At 45.4% G+C, this 15171-nt stretch overlaps 1 protein-coding gene across 3 annotated transcripts in view; it reads left to right on the top strand.

The window, feature by feature from the left end:
* The window catches only part of fgfrl1a (fibroblast growth factor receptor like 1a), a 458305-nt gene that overhangs the window by 341050 nt on the left and 102084 nt on the right, over positions 1-15171 (top strand). For all 3 annotated transcript variants that reach the window (XM_085975483.1, XM_085975482.1, XM_085975481.1), the window contains exon 6: positions 915-1268. In XM_085975483.1, the coding sequence (XP_085831609.1) occupies positions 915-1268 (354 nt within the window). The remainder of the gene's footprint in view (positions 1-914; positions 1269-15171) is intronic.

Genomic DNA, 15171 nt, shown 5'->3' with positions numbered 1-15171 from the left:
ACTGTCCCTATCAGCACTATTCAAGGCAGGGGAGAGATGTTGGTGATAATTTTTTGGGCTTTTTAAAAATCTATTTCCCCTTCCCCCATACACATTCCTCAGTGTTTTACCTTGAGACCGCTTCCTCCATCTGAAGGAGATAGATACAGGCTTAACAGAATATTGCAATTGTGTTTGGCTTCTCCTTCTCAAAATAGAAGTGAAAACAAAATGGCTATCAATTTTAACGTTCATTTCCTTTATCATGTTCATCATTATTAGTATTGCATTATAAGCCTGCTTGTGATATTATTCAAATCACAGTAGATATATTGTAACAGATATGGTGTGTCTGGTTCTAATAATTCCATTTGATATAATGTGGTTAATTTCCTGGTTATTAACAAGGCTCAACGAAAAGTTTGTGCTAATACTAATCGCGGGTCTACTTTCATTGACACATTCAAATGAACCTCGTAACATCAGTCTCCGGCTGTGGCCTGGTTTGTGCTTTAAATGGGATAACCTTGATATAGGGGTCAATGGCAAAATAAAATCTGCATAATGAAGCTGTGTAATCTCTTTGGCCTAGAAATTCGTCTCGGGCGCTGATGCAAAACGGGCAATATCGGATTGGCCGCCCCTTATACGCAGCACCTGACATTCAGTTCCATTGTGGGACTGACCATCCGGCGCTGCATGTAATGGGGGGCCGACAATAGAACTGAATATCCGGCGCTGTGTATAAGGGGCGGCCAATCCGATACCGCCCGTTTTGCGCCACTGCCTGAGGTGAGTGTCTAGGCCATTATATTTTATCTGTAGATGGAATGTTTCCGCGTTTCTTGAGGTGTAACATACACGTGCCATTGGGCACCAGAGTTTTCTGCAGTCAGCTGACATTGACTGTGAATTATTTCGCTTGTCTTTTGCAGAGACCACCAGGTCCAAACCCATCCTGACTGGAACCCACCCGGTAAACACCACAGTTGATTACGGCGGCACAACCTCCTTCCAGTGCAAGGTCCGCAGCGACGTCAAGCCCGTGATTCAGTGGCTGAAGAGAGTAGAATACGGCAGCGAGAACAAGTACAACTCCACCATTGACGTCAGTGGGCAGAAGTTTGTGGTGCTGCCGACCGGAGAGGTGTGGTCCAGGCCCGATGGCTCGTACTTAAACAAACTGATGATTTCTAGAGCAAAGGAGGAGGACGCTGGGATGTACATCTGCTTGGGCGCAAACACCATGGGATATAGCTTCAGGAGTGCCTTCCTTACTGTGCTGCCAGGTAGGCAGGTTCCTGCTCTCGGTGTCTGTGCGCTGGAAATAAACATTTTGCTTTTTCTAGGTTTCGGCCGTGCCTTTCGGCTTTGGGTGCCAGAGACTCTGAAGCTTTCGGCCTAGGAATTCACTTGGGCGCGGGCAGCTCGCTCGCGCCCAAAAGTTAGCGCTGGGCGGGGAGGCATTAGCGCACGCCGTATATTCGTCTTCTGCGCCCCAATTCGGAAGTGGGCGCTATACCAGGGTGTGCCCGCCTCCGTTTGGGGCGCTGCAACTGAATATCGGCGCGCTAGTTGCCGCAGCGCCACCCGATGCGGTGCGGCAGGCTACGGTACTGCAGGCCTTCCCCTTCTCTTAAGGGGGAGGTGCCTGCAACGGCCGGAGCCCCGATCGCGAGTGCCAGCAAAAGAGCCCGGCACAACGGAGAAGTGCCGGGCTCCACGGAAACCAGCCGGCAATGCCGCGGGGGGGGGGGGTGGAGGAGGCCGGGGAAGGAGGTGCGGGCAGGCGGCCGCCGAAAAAGCGGCCGGCCGCACCTTCAGCTTTAAAGCGCCCCACTGTGGCAGCAGGACGGCCCCGTTTTCTGTTCGCTGTTTGCGCCCGCTTCGGAGGAGGCGGGCGCAAATAAATATGGGGATCGGCGCGGTTTCGGGGCGTTACGGGCCACCGCGCACACCGATGACGTCATCGGTCCCGGCACAGCGCTAACGGCTACCGCCGCCAATACCGCTGCACTCAATTTCAGCGCTACCACCCCGCCTGCGCAAAAGACCTCTTTAGGCGCTAAGTGGGCGCAAGGCCCACTGAAGTTCTAGGCCTTCAAGTCTAAAGCTGGAGATCTGAGGTTGGTCCAGCCCAGTTGGCATAATATTCTCCATAGACCGCCCGGAGGCATGAAAAAACATCTCCCTTCTCCTTTCCTCCACCGCCAAACCCTCAACATAGTCACACAACATTACCAAAGTAATATGGAAAGGCCTACTGCTGGACGCATCAAGTTACCTCGTTTAATTTTTTTTTAAACTGGGAAACCTAGGTGAAGGGCCAAGGTTGGACAACCACCAAGTTTGAAAAGAGTAGTAGGGAAAACAATGCAGTAGTGGTTATGTGATGCCAAGCTTAGGTTTTGAAGCTTGTCAACCATAAGAGGGAAAGAAAACTTAGGAGTTCCACAATTTTGAGGTGCTAGGAAAGAATGAGTTAGAGTAGGAGATGCTGCTGTGAGCCTTAATTCGACACGGTGAGGATTCAGGGAGATTGAAGAACTCTTCTATCAGGTGGTCTATTTGAATCTGCTATTTTAAGGCTGAAGGGTTGTGAACAATTAGTATGCAGACAACATATTGTACGATAAAGGAATAAAAATGAGAACGGACTTTAGGCCTGAAACAGAAGTTGGCGTAACGAAGATTGGCACGGCGTGGCATGGTAGCACGGCAGTTATATTGGAAGCTAGGAAATGTCAGACAGAAAAAGACCAAAGTCCATCTAGTTCATCCTTTACCATCCTGAGAGGTGCATGATACAACAATAATGTAGTTATCAACTAACTGCATCTTTTGCATGGAATTTCCTTGAGGGTTCTCCCCGCAGGCTGCTGTGAGTTAGGGGCAAGATCGGCATAAACCTGATCTCGCTTGGATTTATAAGGCGAAGCATTGACTAAATTACAGGAAAGATGTGATTGCACTAGAGAGGGTACAGAGGAGATTTACAAGGATATTGCCGGGAGTAGAGAATCTTAGTTATGAGGAAAGACTGGATAGGCTGGGTCTGTTTTCCTTGGAACAGAGGAGGCTGAGGGGAGACCTTACTGAGGTGTATAAAATTATGAGGGGCATAGATAAAATGGATAGAAAGTACCTATTTCCCTTAGCAGAAGGGTCAAAAACCAGGGGGCACAGATTTAAAGTATTTGGTGGAAGGTTTAGAGGGGATTTGAGGGGAAGTTTCTTCACCCAGAGGGTTGTGGGGGTCTGGAACTCACTGCCTGAAAGGGTGGTAGAGGCAGGAACCCTAACCACATTTAAAAAGTACTTGGATGTGCACTTGGGATGCTCTAACCTGCAGGGCTACGGACCAAGAGCTGGGAAGTGGGATTAGGCGGGATCTTTGTTGGCTGCCACAGACACGATGGGCTGAAATTGCCTCCTTCCGTGCTGTAACTTTCGATGAAATGCCAAACATTTCCATAGGGGAAAAGAGGAATCACAAATGGCTGCCAATTTGCACCTTTAGATGTCTTACATAAACAATCAAGGCAAAAGCTAAGGATGTCAAATTGTTCGGTTTGTACATGGACCCGGCCAGCAGGTGGGAGGGGGGCATATACAGCGCAAGGTCTCCCCATTTGTACCTCAAATTTACAATTGGGGTTCTACAACTGGTGTGGGACCCAATTTGCATATTCAAAGAGCCTCCTGCCTGTTTTGGGCAGGAGAGCTGGGTGCTCATTTAAAGGCCAGCCTGAATTAGGCCAGCTAATGGGTAGCCGAGATGCCCACCAGATTTTTCTCTGTCAGTTGCCCACTTTTTCAAGCAGTTGAAACTCTCACCCAAGTGGTAGGTTATCTGTGTCTTCTCTCAGCTGGTGAGGTAAACAGAACAGAGAGAACGAATACCTTCCATTTAAGAGTAAAGCTAGATTAATCGGGGATGGGAAAAGCAGCAGTTTAGCACTCTGCCCTTGCACTTTTCAGAGCTGGGTTTGAATCTACCTCGGGTGAGGCGGTGAGTGCACCCTCCTTCTGCCGGCTGTTTGGGTTCTCTGTAAAATGAATTTGGGCTGTTTTACCCCAACTGCCAAGCAACAAAATTCCACAAAAAAAAAACTGCCTACAATTTTCCACAAGTTATCACTAAAATAGCAATCTCATCCAGAGAGGATAGTGTGGAAAATAGGGAAAGATACTTTCCTAACACACTTTTGACATTAAGATACATTGGGGGCAATGTTCCCTCTAATTATTTTTTTGGTGCACCGTCCCTTTACCGGGCCATTCAAATTTTCACGCATGCATGGTTTCTTGCATTGTAAAGCCAGTGAGTGGCCTGCATGGGATCTCCAGACCGATACGTAGCAGGAACGCTGATTGGGGGTAATTTTGACTTTGGCTGATTGTGTAAAACCGGCGATATTGACTCAGCCGCCTGTTAGACATCTCTCCTGATTTTCATCTCCAGTGATTTCATTGTTGAGGCAGGTTAAAGAGTGCTTTACTCTGAAGCTGACCAAGCTCAACCTGGCCTCCGAGTGCTTGTTTCTGACTTTGGGCGCTATAGATGGAAAAATATTCAATGTTTCCATTCACCTCGATGAGCAGGAAACCTCACTCCAAGTTATAAATAAATCATGGTGAACAAACGGATCTATGCTGGTTTGTTTTCAAAGGTTTTGGATACTGTAAAAAGTAATTTGTCAGCGCACTTAGTATAAATCGTTCAGGCTGCTTTGATACTAGAAGCCACGGATCTATGTACGCATAGCATGAAGAACTTAATGCTTTAACAAGTGACTTTGCAAGAAACATAATGGAAGGATTAAACGCGTTAGTGTTGTACTATGCCGATTTTCTACCAGAATTTTATACAAACATATTCGGGATGGAATTAATGCCAACATCTGTACTTTTAGATACAAAGAGCCGAAACGAGATTAATGGTGTTGATTATATGTGAAACTGACAATCTGGAGTATTATTCATGTCTGCACATGGTGGGACGTTATATTCAACAGGACCAATCAAAGCTGAATGTTTACAGTGGAGAATATCCAGGAAAAAAATTGCTGGTTGATTTTTCTCTAATAGCGGTAATCAGTGTTGAGGTAAAATCTTGCACAAGACTTCCAAATTAATCCAATTTCTGGGTTGCTTTAAAAGCCAAGCTGTGTGAGGCCTTTGCAGAATTCAAACCGCTAGATCTCAGCAAAAATCACAATAGCATGACTAGAATCTTTTGTCTGAAACGCTTGTATTGTTGAACAAATAGTGTTGTGCATCTTGGCAGAGACCACATTGATTATCTTTTTTGGAACTATTAAATCTTACCTTTTTTCTGCAGCAGGAGTGGAAAATTAGACAGTTCTGAGGTGTAGGACCTGCATTTTTTGAGGGGATGGGATGGAATATGGGAGGTCAGGATCATCAGAATATAACAATGTTAATCATAGAGTCTATAAGACCTATGAAGTACATTGAAATGTTGCTGTGCTAGCGTTCTGCCACGAGAGAAAGAGTGAACTATAGTTATATAATACCTCATGAACCCCCAAAGGCAGTAACCCAGTGTTGCAGCTCTACAATACAAGGCGACTTTGGCATAATGCTTGCTTTGGCAATGTTTAGTTTTGGCTCACAAACACATTTCCTAATCCTGGTCGCAACAGCTACGTTTGGAATAATTCAAGTAGTCCATGGCAACCTCACTCATACGGCACTTTATCCCGTGTCTCTGAAACATCTCAAGATGCTTCACCTATAGTGAATGCAGGGACTGTTATGTAGGCAATTTGCATGCAGCAAGATCCCACAAACCGCAATGAGATAGAAGACCAGTTTGTTTTTGGTAGTGTTAGCTGAGGAAGAAATGTTGGCCAGGCTTTGAGTGGACTTTTATTTAGACCATAAATATAATTATAATCTACGGACGGTAAGTTAAGATTTTACAATGCATTGATGATCAGTTTACACTTTGTTCAGTTTCGATCACTGCACCAGACAATTATATGTACTTACATTAGAAAGAATACAGGAAAGGACAAGACTAATTCCAAATGTAAAGGGGATGAACTATGAGGAAAATCCGAAGACGCCCGCTCTAACGGGGGTAACCCATCAACATTAATTAAATCGTAAATAGATAAGGCAAAACCAGATTATTACTTTAAAGTATGTCAAGAAGGTGGGAGCAGAAGGCATAAATGGATATTAGTGAAAAGTAAATTTAGAACAGACCTATGCCAAGAAAAAAAATTCTTAACTCAAAGGAAAATGTGTTTTGAATATGGTTCTATCATTTCTACTAAATATCAATGGTTGTAATGGCTGCTTCATTCACCTTTCATTTACAATTTACAAAAATTTAATGTTGGAAAATAAAATCAACTGCTGATATAGCAAATTTAGAATTAAGAGGAGGCAGGTGTGGAGCATAAACACTGACATGGGCCCATTGGGTCAAATGGCCTGTTTCTGTGCTGTAAATACTTTGTAATATAGGAGATAGTTAATTACCAATAAGATAGGGGCAAAAAACAGTTGGGTTATTCAAAATTTAATTCTCCCATCGGGGAGCCTAACTATAGGATAGTGTTTAACGGGAATGAGATTTTCTCATTCTTAATGCTTTCATGATGAACTTATTCGAGTTCATCGAAGGAATAATGAATTTGATGGCTTATAGGAACAAGAAATTGGCCAACAAGGTTGGATGGCATAGAATAAAGGGGGGGGAACCTCTTAAATGGATTGAAAATGTGCTGAATTAAAAGAACATAGGAGAATTTGAGTGGAGCTGCATCCGTATGGAAGGAGGTGATTAGCGTAGTGTTGCTTACAATGTACATAAATGGTTTATATGTGGCGACAGAAAAACAGCTATCCAAGTCCACCGATGATTCTAAGCGTCATCATCACTGGGTCAAAATCATTGCTGGGTCAAAATCCTGGAACTCCCTCCCTAACAGCACTGTGGGAGTACCTTCACCACACAGACTGCAGCGGTTCAAGAAGGCAGCTCACCACCATCTTCTCGAGAGCAATTAGGGATGGGAAATAAATGCTGGCTGTGCCAGCGACACCCACATCCCGTGAATGACTAAAAAAAAGTATAAGAAAGAAAGAACTTACACTGATAGAGCACATTTCATATCCTCAGGATGTCTCAAAGTGTTTCACAGCCAATTAAGTACTTTTGAAATGTAGTCCCTGTTGTAACATAGGAAAACATAGCATCCATTTTCATATAGCAAGATCCCACAAACAGCAATGAAATAAATGACCAGATAATCTGTTTGGTGTGTTGGGTAAGAGATAAATGCTGGCCATGACGCTGGGAGAACTTTCCTGCTCTTCTTCAAATAATGCCATGGGATCATTTATATCCTCCCACTTTCGAGGTCAGCCCAGGCCTCAGTTCAATGTCTCATCCGAAAGACGGCATCTCCAACAGTGCAGCGCTCCTTCGGTACTGCACTAAAGTGTCAGTCTAGATTTTGTGCCCAAGTCTCTGGAGTGGGACCTGAACCCACAAGCTTCTGACTCAGAGGCAAGAGTTCTACCAACTGAGCCACAGCTGAGAATCAGGGGGAGCAAGCATAGCTTCCAGAGAGTGTTACTGACTTTATACATTGCTTTGATCTAGTCCACCTGGAGTACTGCGCGTAATTATGACTGCCATTCTACAATATCTTGGATTTGGAAAGAGTACAGCAAATTGATACTTAAATGATGGCACAGAAAGTCATATATCCAAATTTGCTGATGACACAAAGATAGGTGGCATTGTAAGCAGTGTAGATGGAAGCATAACATTACAAAGGGATATCGACAGATTAAGTGAATGGGCAAAACTGTGACAAATGGATTTCAATGTAGGCAAATGTGAGCTCATCCACTTTGGACCTAAAAAGAATAGAACAGGGTACTTTCTAAATGGTGAAAGGCTACAAACAGTGGAGGTCCAAAGAGACTTGGGGGTCCATGTACATAGATCATTAAAATGTCATGGACAGGTACAGAAAATAATCAAAAAGGTTAATGGAATGCTGGCCTTTATGTCTAGAGGACTAGAATACAAGGGGGTAGAAGTTATGCTGCAGCTGTACAAAACCCTTGTTAGACCACACCTGGAGTACTGTGAGCAGTTCTGGGCACCACACCTTAGGAAGGATATATTGGCCTCGGAGGGAGTGCAGCGCAGGTTTACCAAAATGATACCCAGACTTCAAGGGTTAAGTTACGAGGAGAAACATAGAAGATAGGAGCAGGAGTAGGCCATTCGGCCCTTCGAGCCTGCTCCGCCATTCAACGAGATCATGGCTGATCATCCAAACCCTAGCACCCGGTCCCTACACCGACAGCCATCCCACCCAAGCCCTATCCCCATAACCCCACGTATTTAATCCCCCCTAACACTAAGGGCCAATTTTTTTATCATGGCCAATCAACCTAACCCACACATCTTTCGACTGCGGGAGGAAACCGGAGCACCCGGAGGAAACCCACGCAAACACGGGGAGAATGTGCAAACTCCACACAGACAGTCACCCGAGGCAACAGTGCTAACCACTATGCCACCGTGCACCGTGGAATACAGCCCTGATTTATACAAATCGGGCTGTATTCCCTAGAATTTAGAAGGTTAAGGGGTGCTCTGATCAAAGTTTTCAAGATATTAAGGGGAACAGTTAGGGTAGATAGAGAGAAACTATTTCCACTAATTGGGGATTCTGGGACTAGGAGACATAGGGCTGGATTTTCATTGAGGAGGCGGGTAGGAGGCGGGTCTACAACTTTTGGGGTTGTAGTCCCGTCTCCATCGATTTGTAGCCAACCCATGCGATTTTGACTTGATTGACCTTGTTGAGCCCGCCCAGCGGGCTCAGCGGGCCAATTAAGGGCCACCCGGCAACAAGTAACGTCACAGATTGATATTTCATCTGTCAAGACCTATTGACAGATGAAATATCAGCGTTTCACAGCTGTTTGAAGCTGTCAAACACTGACAATCTGTATTCTAAGTTAATTCCTTCCTCTCAGGATGATTTAGAGATCTCTCCGGAACAGAAAGCTGAATGCTGCAATTTTTGACAGCTCGCGGCCATTCTGCTTTCTGTGCCAGTGAGATGAGGGACTCCTGAGACCTGAAGGAAGGAAGGATGTAAAGGTAAGTAAAACTTCTTTAAACACACCAAACACACTTACCTCTGCACTCATGCACCCATCACTCACCTGAACACCGGACATCTCGACCCCTCCAAGCCCGACGGTCCGCCTCGCTAACTTGGTGTGGTTTGGAGCCGTCGGGAATCTCACACTTCAAGAATGAAAATAGGGATTAGGCTAAAAACTGCCTGTTAACTACCTATTAATAGGCAGTTAATTGGCACTAATCCCCTTCCCGCCTCGGGGAGGCGGGTCCCAGTGCGGGTCAGGTACCCGCCTCCTTTGAAACTGGCATGGAGGCGGGTTGGGGGCGGGATGGGTTCGTGCCCCCCGATTTCAAGATTTTAACCCCCCACACGCCTCCAATCCCGCCTCATCGGCCCAATGAAAATCCTGCCCAAAGTCTAAAAATTAGAACCAGACCTTTCAGGAGTGAAATTAGGAAACACTTCTACACACAAAGGGTGGTAGAAGTTTGGATATCTTGTCTGCAAACGGCAATCGATGCTAGATCAATTGTTAATTTTAAATCGGAGATTGATAGCTTTCTAGTAACCAAAGGTATTACGGGATATGGGCCAAAGGCGGGTATATGGAGTTAGGTCACAGATCAGCCACGATCTCATTGAATGGCGGAACAGTATCGAGGGGGTTAATTGCCTAACCCTGTTCCTATATTCCTATGATACCTGAGCCTGGAGGAAAGGCTACAAAAACTGGAAATTTTTGTGCTTGAGAAGGGAAAGCTTAGGGGGCTCTTAATTAAGTATTTGGGATCCTAATGGGTAGTGAGACACTTAATTAATCTTATCAATGTGTTAAAGTCACAACTCTCCAAGAAGAGGGCACATATTCAAGTTTAGAAAATGAAAGGTGAATTGACAGTTCAGATTGAATTACTTTACACAGAGAGTGGTGAATGCGTGGAATGCACTGCGCTGGGAGGCCCTGAAGATGGACTGCACATTTAAATTCAAGAGGGAGCTGGATGGATTTTTAGTGAGGGAAACTATTAAAGGGCATGAGATATAGAGTGGTGCATGGTTTTCTGGATTTTGGGTGTGTCCTGATAGATCCTAATTTTTTTTTCAATCTTGTATATTCCTTATGATTATAAATGTATCTGTGACTACATTTTAAATATATTTTCCCAACCTCCCATCAATGAGAAAAGCAGCTTAGAATCTAAAGACAAACAAAGAACGAGGGAACATGGAAGTAATCATGTTTATGTGAGGAATGTAAAGTATAGGTGAGGAAAAAGAGGGAATTTTACTCTGAGACTTTGCAAATGTTATTATTCCCAGTGGCAGTTGCTGTTTTGTTATGAAAAATAACCTCTTTGTTTCTCAGTGTAAAAAAAAACCATCTCAATTTACTTCAGTCCATGTCACTCTTTTTTGGCCTTGGCTGCACTGTTCCCTATGAAATTCCTCACTGTCTTGTTGGAAGACAAATGAGCCAGAGAAAGGTGGGGGAGCCTTGGCATAAAGTTAGTTTTCTCGCCCATGCTCCTCCTGTGAAATCTCACTGTTCTCAGCATGTGGCTTATACTCCGTATAACATTTCTAAATGCAAGCCCAGCTCATACATCACCGCCTATTACCTGGTGACACGTTCCACGGCTGTGAGTGTGGCGGTGGCAAATCATGGTCAGCGCTATCAGCAACAATTCTTGGTTCTGTGCCACACGTAAGCATTCGTTTCGATGCAGGTGAGTCACCTGCTTCACTTTCATTCTGGCTCCACACGAGCCAAAGTCAAATCTTTTCAATGGAAATAAGATTCACAATTCCTTAAACGTGCACACCCACATGATGTAAATAAAGCACCTCCAGAGAATTAAAAACTGCATGTGCCATTGGCATCACTGTGTTGCTTTTACTTCAGATCATCAAGGAGGAAAGATTTCCTTTTTGTGCCACCTGTAAACCCATTTCTAAAGAACAGAGGCAATTTCACCTGTGGGGTCAAGCGATATTTCTTTAGGTGAAATCAATGGAGAATATTGTGGTTTAAATGCAGTAAAGATACACTGGACATGAGATGCTATCCACATATAACCGTAGCGGTAATGTTTTCCTCTGTCCAGGAGGCATTTACGCCGTCGCTCCACATAGAGGACTTCTCCCCTGAGCGATAGCTTACCTCTTTGCTCCATCTTCACAGCTGCTAATCTGTGTGTTAAGTCAGTTATGATTTGGAGTGTTGTGCATTTTAGGGCATTAGTACCCAGAGCCAAGGGAAAAGTTGGCCAAAGGTGTCTGGCGAAAAAAGGCATCAAGGCACAGAACCAAGAATTGTTGCTGATAGCGCTGACCATGATTTGACACTGCCATGCTCACAACCGTGGAACATGTCACCAGGTAATATACGGTGATGTATGAGCTGGGCTTCCATTTAGGGGTATGGGGAGAGAGCGGGAATATGGTTTTGAGATACAGGATTAGCCATGATCATATTGAATGGCGGAGCAGGCTCGAAGGGCCGAATGGCCTACTCCTGCTCCTATGTTTCTACCAAATAATGGAAAGTGATAGCCTAAAGAGATGCTGTTGCTGCTGTGTTTGGACTATCAATGTGCTCTGCAATGTAGTCATTTATTTAAAGGCACAAAGGAAAAGCTGGGACAGATTTGTCCTATAAATATTCTTGAAGATGTGAGCCCATGTATTATCAAATTTAGAGCTAAGTAAAACACCCCTGCCCTTGAATGCCAAATCTGCCCCTTATCATTGGCCATTACAACAGTGACTACACTTCAAAAGTACTTCATTGGTTGTATAGCACTTTGGGACGTCCGGTGGTCGTGAAAGGCGCTATAGAAATGCAAGTCTGTTCTTTTCTTTCTCTTTTAACTGTGGCTGCAGTATGTAGATCTACAGGATGCAATGCAGCAACTCATTAAGGTTAGTTTGACAGCATCTCAGTCTCAAAACCCATATTATTGAAAAGGACAAGAGTAGCAATGTCATGGGGATGTCTTCACCTACAAGTATCCCTCTAAGTCACATACCATCCTGACTTGGACATATATGGCCATTCCTTTATCATTGCTAGATTACTTAAATCCACCGTGGGAGCACCATCACCACAAGGATTGCACCAGTTCAAGGAGAAGGCCCACCACCACCTTCTTAGGGTAACTAGGGATGGACATAAATGCCGGCCTTGCCAATACTGCCCACATTCCAAGAAGAAATTAAAAAAAAGACTTGGGGGTTCAGATACACAGACCTTTAAAAGTGGGAGGACAATTTGATAAAAGCTTAAAAAAGTCAATGAGATCCTGGGGTAGAGTTTCCGCTGTTTTTCCAAAATGAAGTTATGGTTCAAGTTTCCGCCTAAGCTCATTTGCTTACTCACATAGGTAAAATCTTCCATGAGCCAATGGTCAGCGAAATAGAACGTAATCGGTTTGTTTCTTTGCATTAAAAAATATTCCTTGATGTATTTAAGAGTGGTAACCTGGTGTAGTTTTATTAATTCAGCTGAAAATGGACTTCTCACAAAAAATAAGCATTTTTTAATAAGAGTGTCTAGGCCGCCACCTGTGAGTAACCTGATTTTTAAATCGCTGAAAATGACTTTAAAAAAAAACTATTCACTAGCTTCATTGACGCACATTAATTAGTTTCTTAGTAAATGAATTATTTTCTAATGTGTAAAAACTTTTAAAAGGTGCCTACTAGTGTCTGTACGTCTCAAAAACAAACGAGCTCAATTTGAAGAACCGGTAGAAATTCGGCCATCCTCGTTATCTCGAACTGGGGGCAGGGACGGCTTCCAGTGCAACATTTTTAAACCAGTGATAAAGATCGCGGAAAGTCGATATGCACTTGATGTAGCTTGCATTTAAAATTCCAGGATCATTTGTGCTGGTTTGGACAATTTTAGCCAGATTGTGCTGATAAAATCAGTGCATACCGGCGGAAACTCGAGGTCCCTGTGTTTTATAAGTAGGGGTGTAGAGTACAAAAGCAAAGAGCTATCCTTCAACCCGTAGAAATCACTGGTTCGACTGCAGTTCGAATATTGTGCTCACTTTTGGGCACCCTACTTTAGGAAGGATGTCAAGACAATGGATCTTATTGAATGGCGGAGCAGGCTCGAAGGGCCAAACGACCTACTCCTGCTCCTATGTCTTATGTTCTTATGAAAGCGTACCGAAGAGACTTACTGAAATAATGCCAAAAATGAGAGGCTTTATTTATGTGGAGAGACTATGGAAACTAGGGCCGGGATTTTCCCGTTTCCCACTCGCACGGTGCGGGGGGTTCCGGGAGACGGCGCTAAAGGGCTGGCTTCCAGTCGGGCAGGGAACGCAGACCAGGTAGGTGCTGGGCCCAGGGTGGTTGGGGGAGGGGGGGGTTTCCAAGCCATGGGGGGGCTCCCATCCCCCAGGAGGACAGTCCGACCCCCAACCCCGGGGCTGAGTCGCGGGGCTGGATTTTGATACTGGCGGCGTGTAGGAGGCCGACTACAACTTTTGGGGTTGTAATCCCGCCTCCATCGAGTTGTGGCCAACCCACACGATTTTCACTTGATTGACCTTGTTAAGCCCACCCAGCGGGCTCAGCAGGCCAATTAAGGGCCACCCGGCAACAAATGACATCACAGATTGACATTTCATCTGTCAAGAGCTTTTGACAGGTGAAATATCAGCGATTGACAGCTCTTTGAAGCTGTCAAACACTGACAATCTGTACACTAATTTAATTCCTTCCTCTCAGGCTGATTTAGAGATCTCTCCAGAACGGAGAGCTGAATGCTGCAACTTTTGCCAGCTCGCGGCCATTCTGCTTTCTGTGCCGGTGAGATGAGGGACTCCCGAAACCTGAAGGAAGGAAGGCTGTAAAGGTAAGTAAAACTTATTTAAACACTTTACACACACCAAACACACTTACCTCTGCACTCATGCACCCATCACTCACCTGAACACCGGACATCTCGAACCCTCCAAGCCCTTCAGCCCGACGGTCCGCCTCGCTAACTTGGCATGGTTTGGAGCTGTCGGGAATCCCACACTTCAGAGATAAAAATAGATATTAGGCTAAAAACAGCCTGTTAACTATCTGTTAACAGGCAGTTAATTGGCACTAATCCCCTTCCCACCTCGGGGAGGCGGGTCCCAGCACAGGTCGGGTATCCGCCTCCTTTGAAACTGGCATGGAGGCGGGTTGGGGGCGGGTTGGGGGCGGGATGGCTTCGTGCCCCCCGATTTCGCGATTTTAACCCCCCACACGCCTCCAATCCCGCCTCAACGGCCCAATGAAAATCGAGCCCATGATCTCCGGGTTGGGGGGGGGGTGGTTGTTGCAAGCCCGGGGGGTCTGAACTCTGACCCCGGAAGGTGCAGGCTGCAGGTGGGGGAGCTTGGTGGATGGGAGGAGTCACTCCTGCTCCTCCCAGCCCACAAGGATTGCTCCCCGAAGCTGTGACCGCCTCATTGCAGCTACGGGGAATCCTGTGGCCTGGGATCCCCAGCCGCCAGCAGTAGAGGCTTCAGGCCTCATTATAATATTTAAAATACCAACCTTCTTCCTGTCGACCCCTCCAACCCACCCATTTTTTCTTGTGAAAATTCCGGCCTAGGATTCTGAATCTCCACGTGCAGACCCTTAGGGCTGGATTTTCATTCAGAAGTCGGGAAGGAGGCGGGACTACAACTTTTGGGTTGTACTCCCGCCTCCATCGAGATGCGGCCAATCCACGCGATTTTCACTTGATTGACCTTGTTGAGCCCGCCCAGCAGGCTCAGCAGGCCAATTAAGGGCCACCCGGCAACAGGTGACGTCACAGACTGAAATTTCATCAGTCAAGACGTGTTGACAGATGAAATATCAGTGTTTCACAGCTCTTTGAAGCTGTCAAACACTGACAGTCTTACTTCTAACCTGAGTCCTTCTACGCAGACTCAGTTAGAAATCTCGCTGGCACTGAAAGCTGCAGGCTGTCACTTTTGACAGCTCGCGGCCATTCTGCTTTCAGTGTCGGCTGAATGATGGACTCCCGAAACCTAGA

The sequence above is a fragment of the Somniosus microcephalus genome, chromosome 2, assembly GCF_052327205.1.
Source record: "Somniosus microcephalus isolate GS21.2 chromosome 2, FLI_Smic_1.0, whole genome shotgun sequence".
NCBI classification, from domain to species: domain Eukaryota; kingdom Metazoa; phylum Chordata; class Chondrichthyes; order Squaliformes; family Somniosidae; genus Somniosus; species Somniosus microcephalus.
The sequence above is the reverse complement of the archived record's forward strand: the minus strand, read 5'-3'. Positions and strand labels throughout refer to the sequence as shown.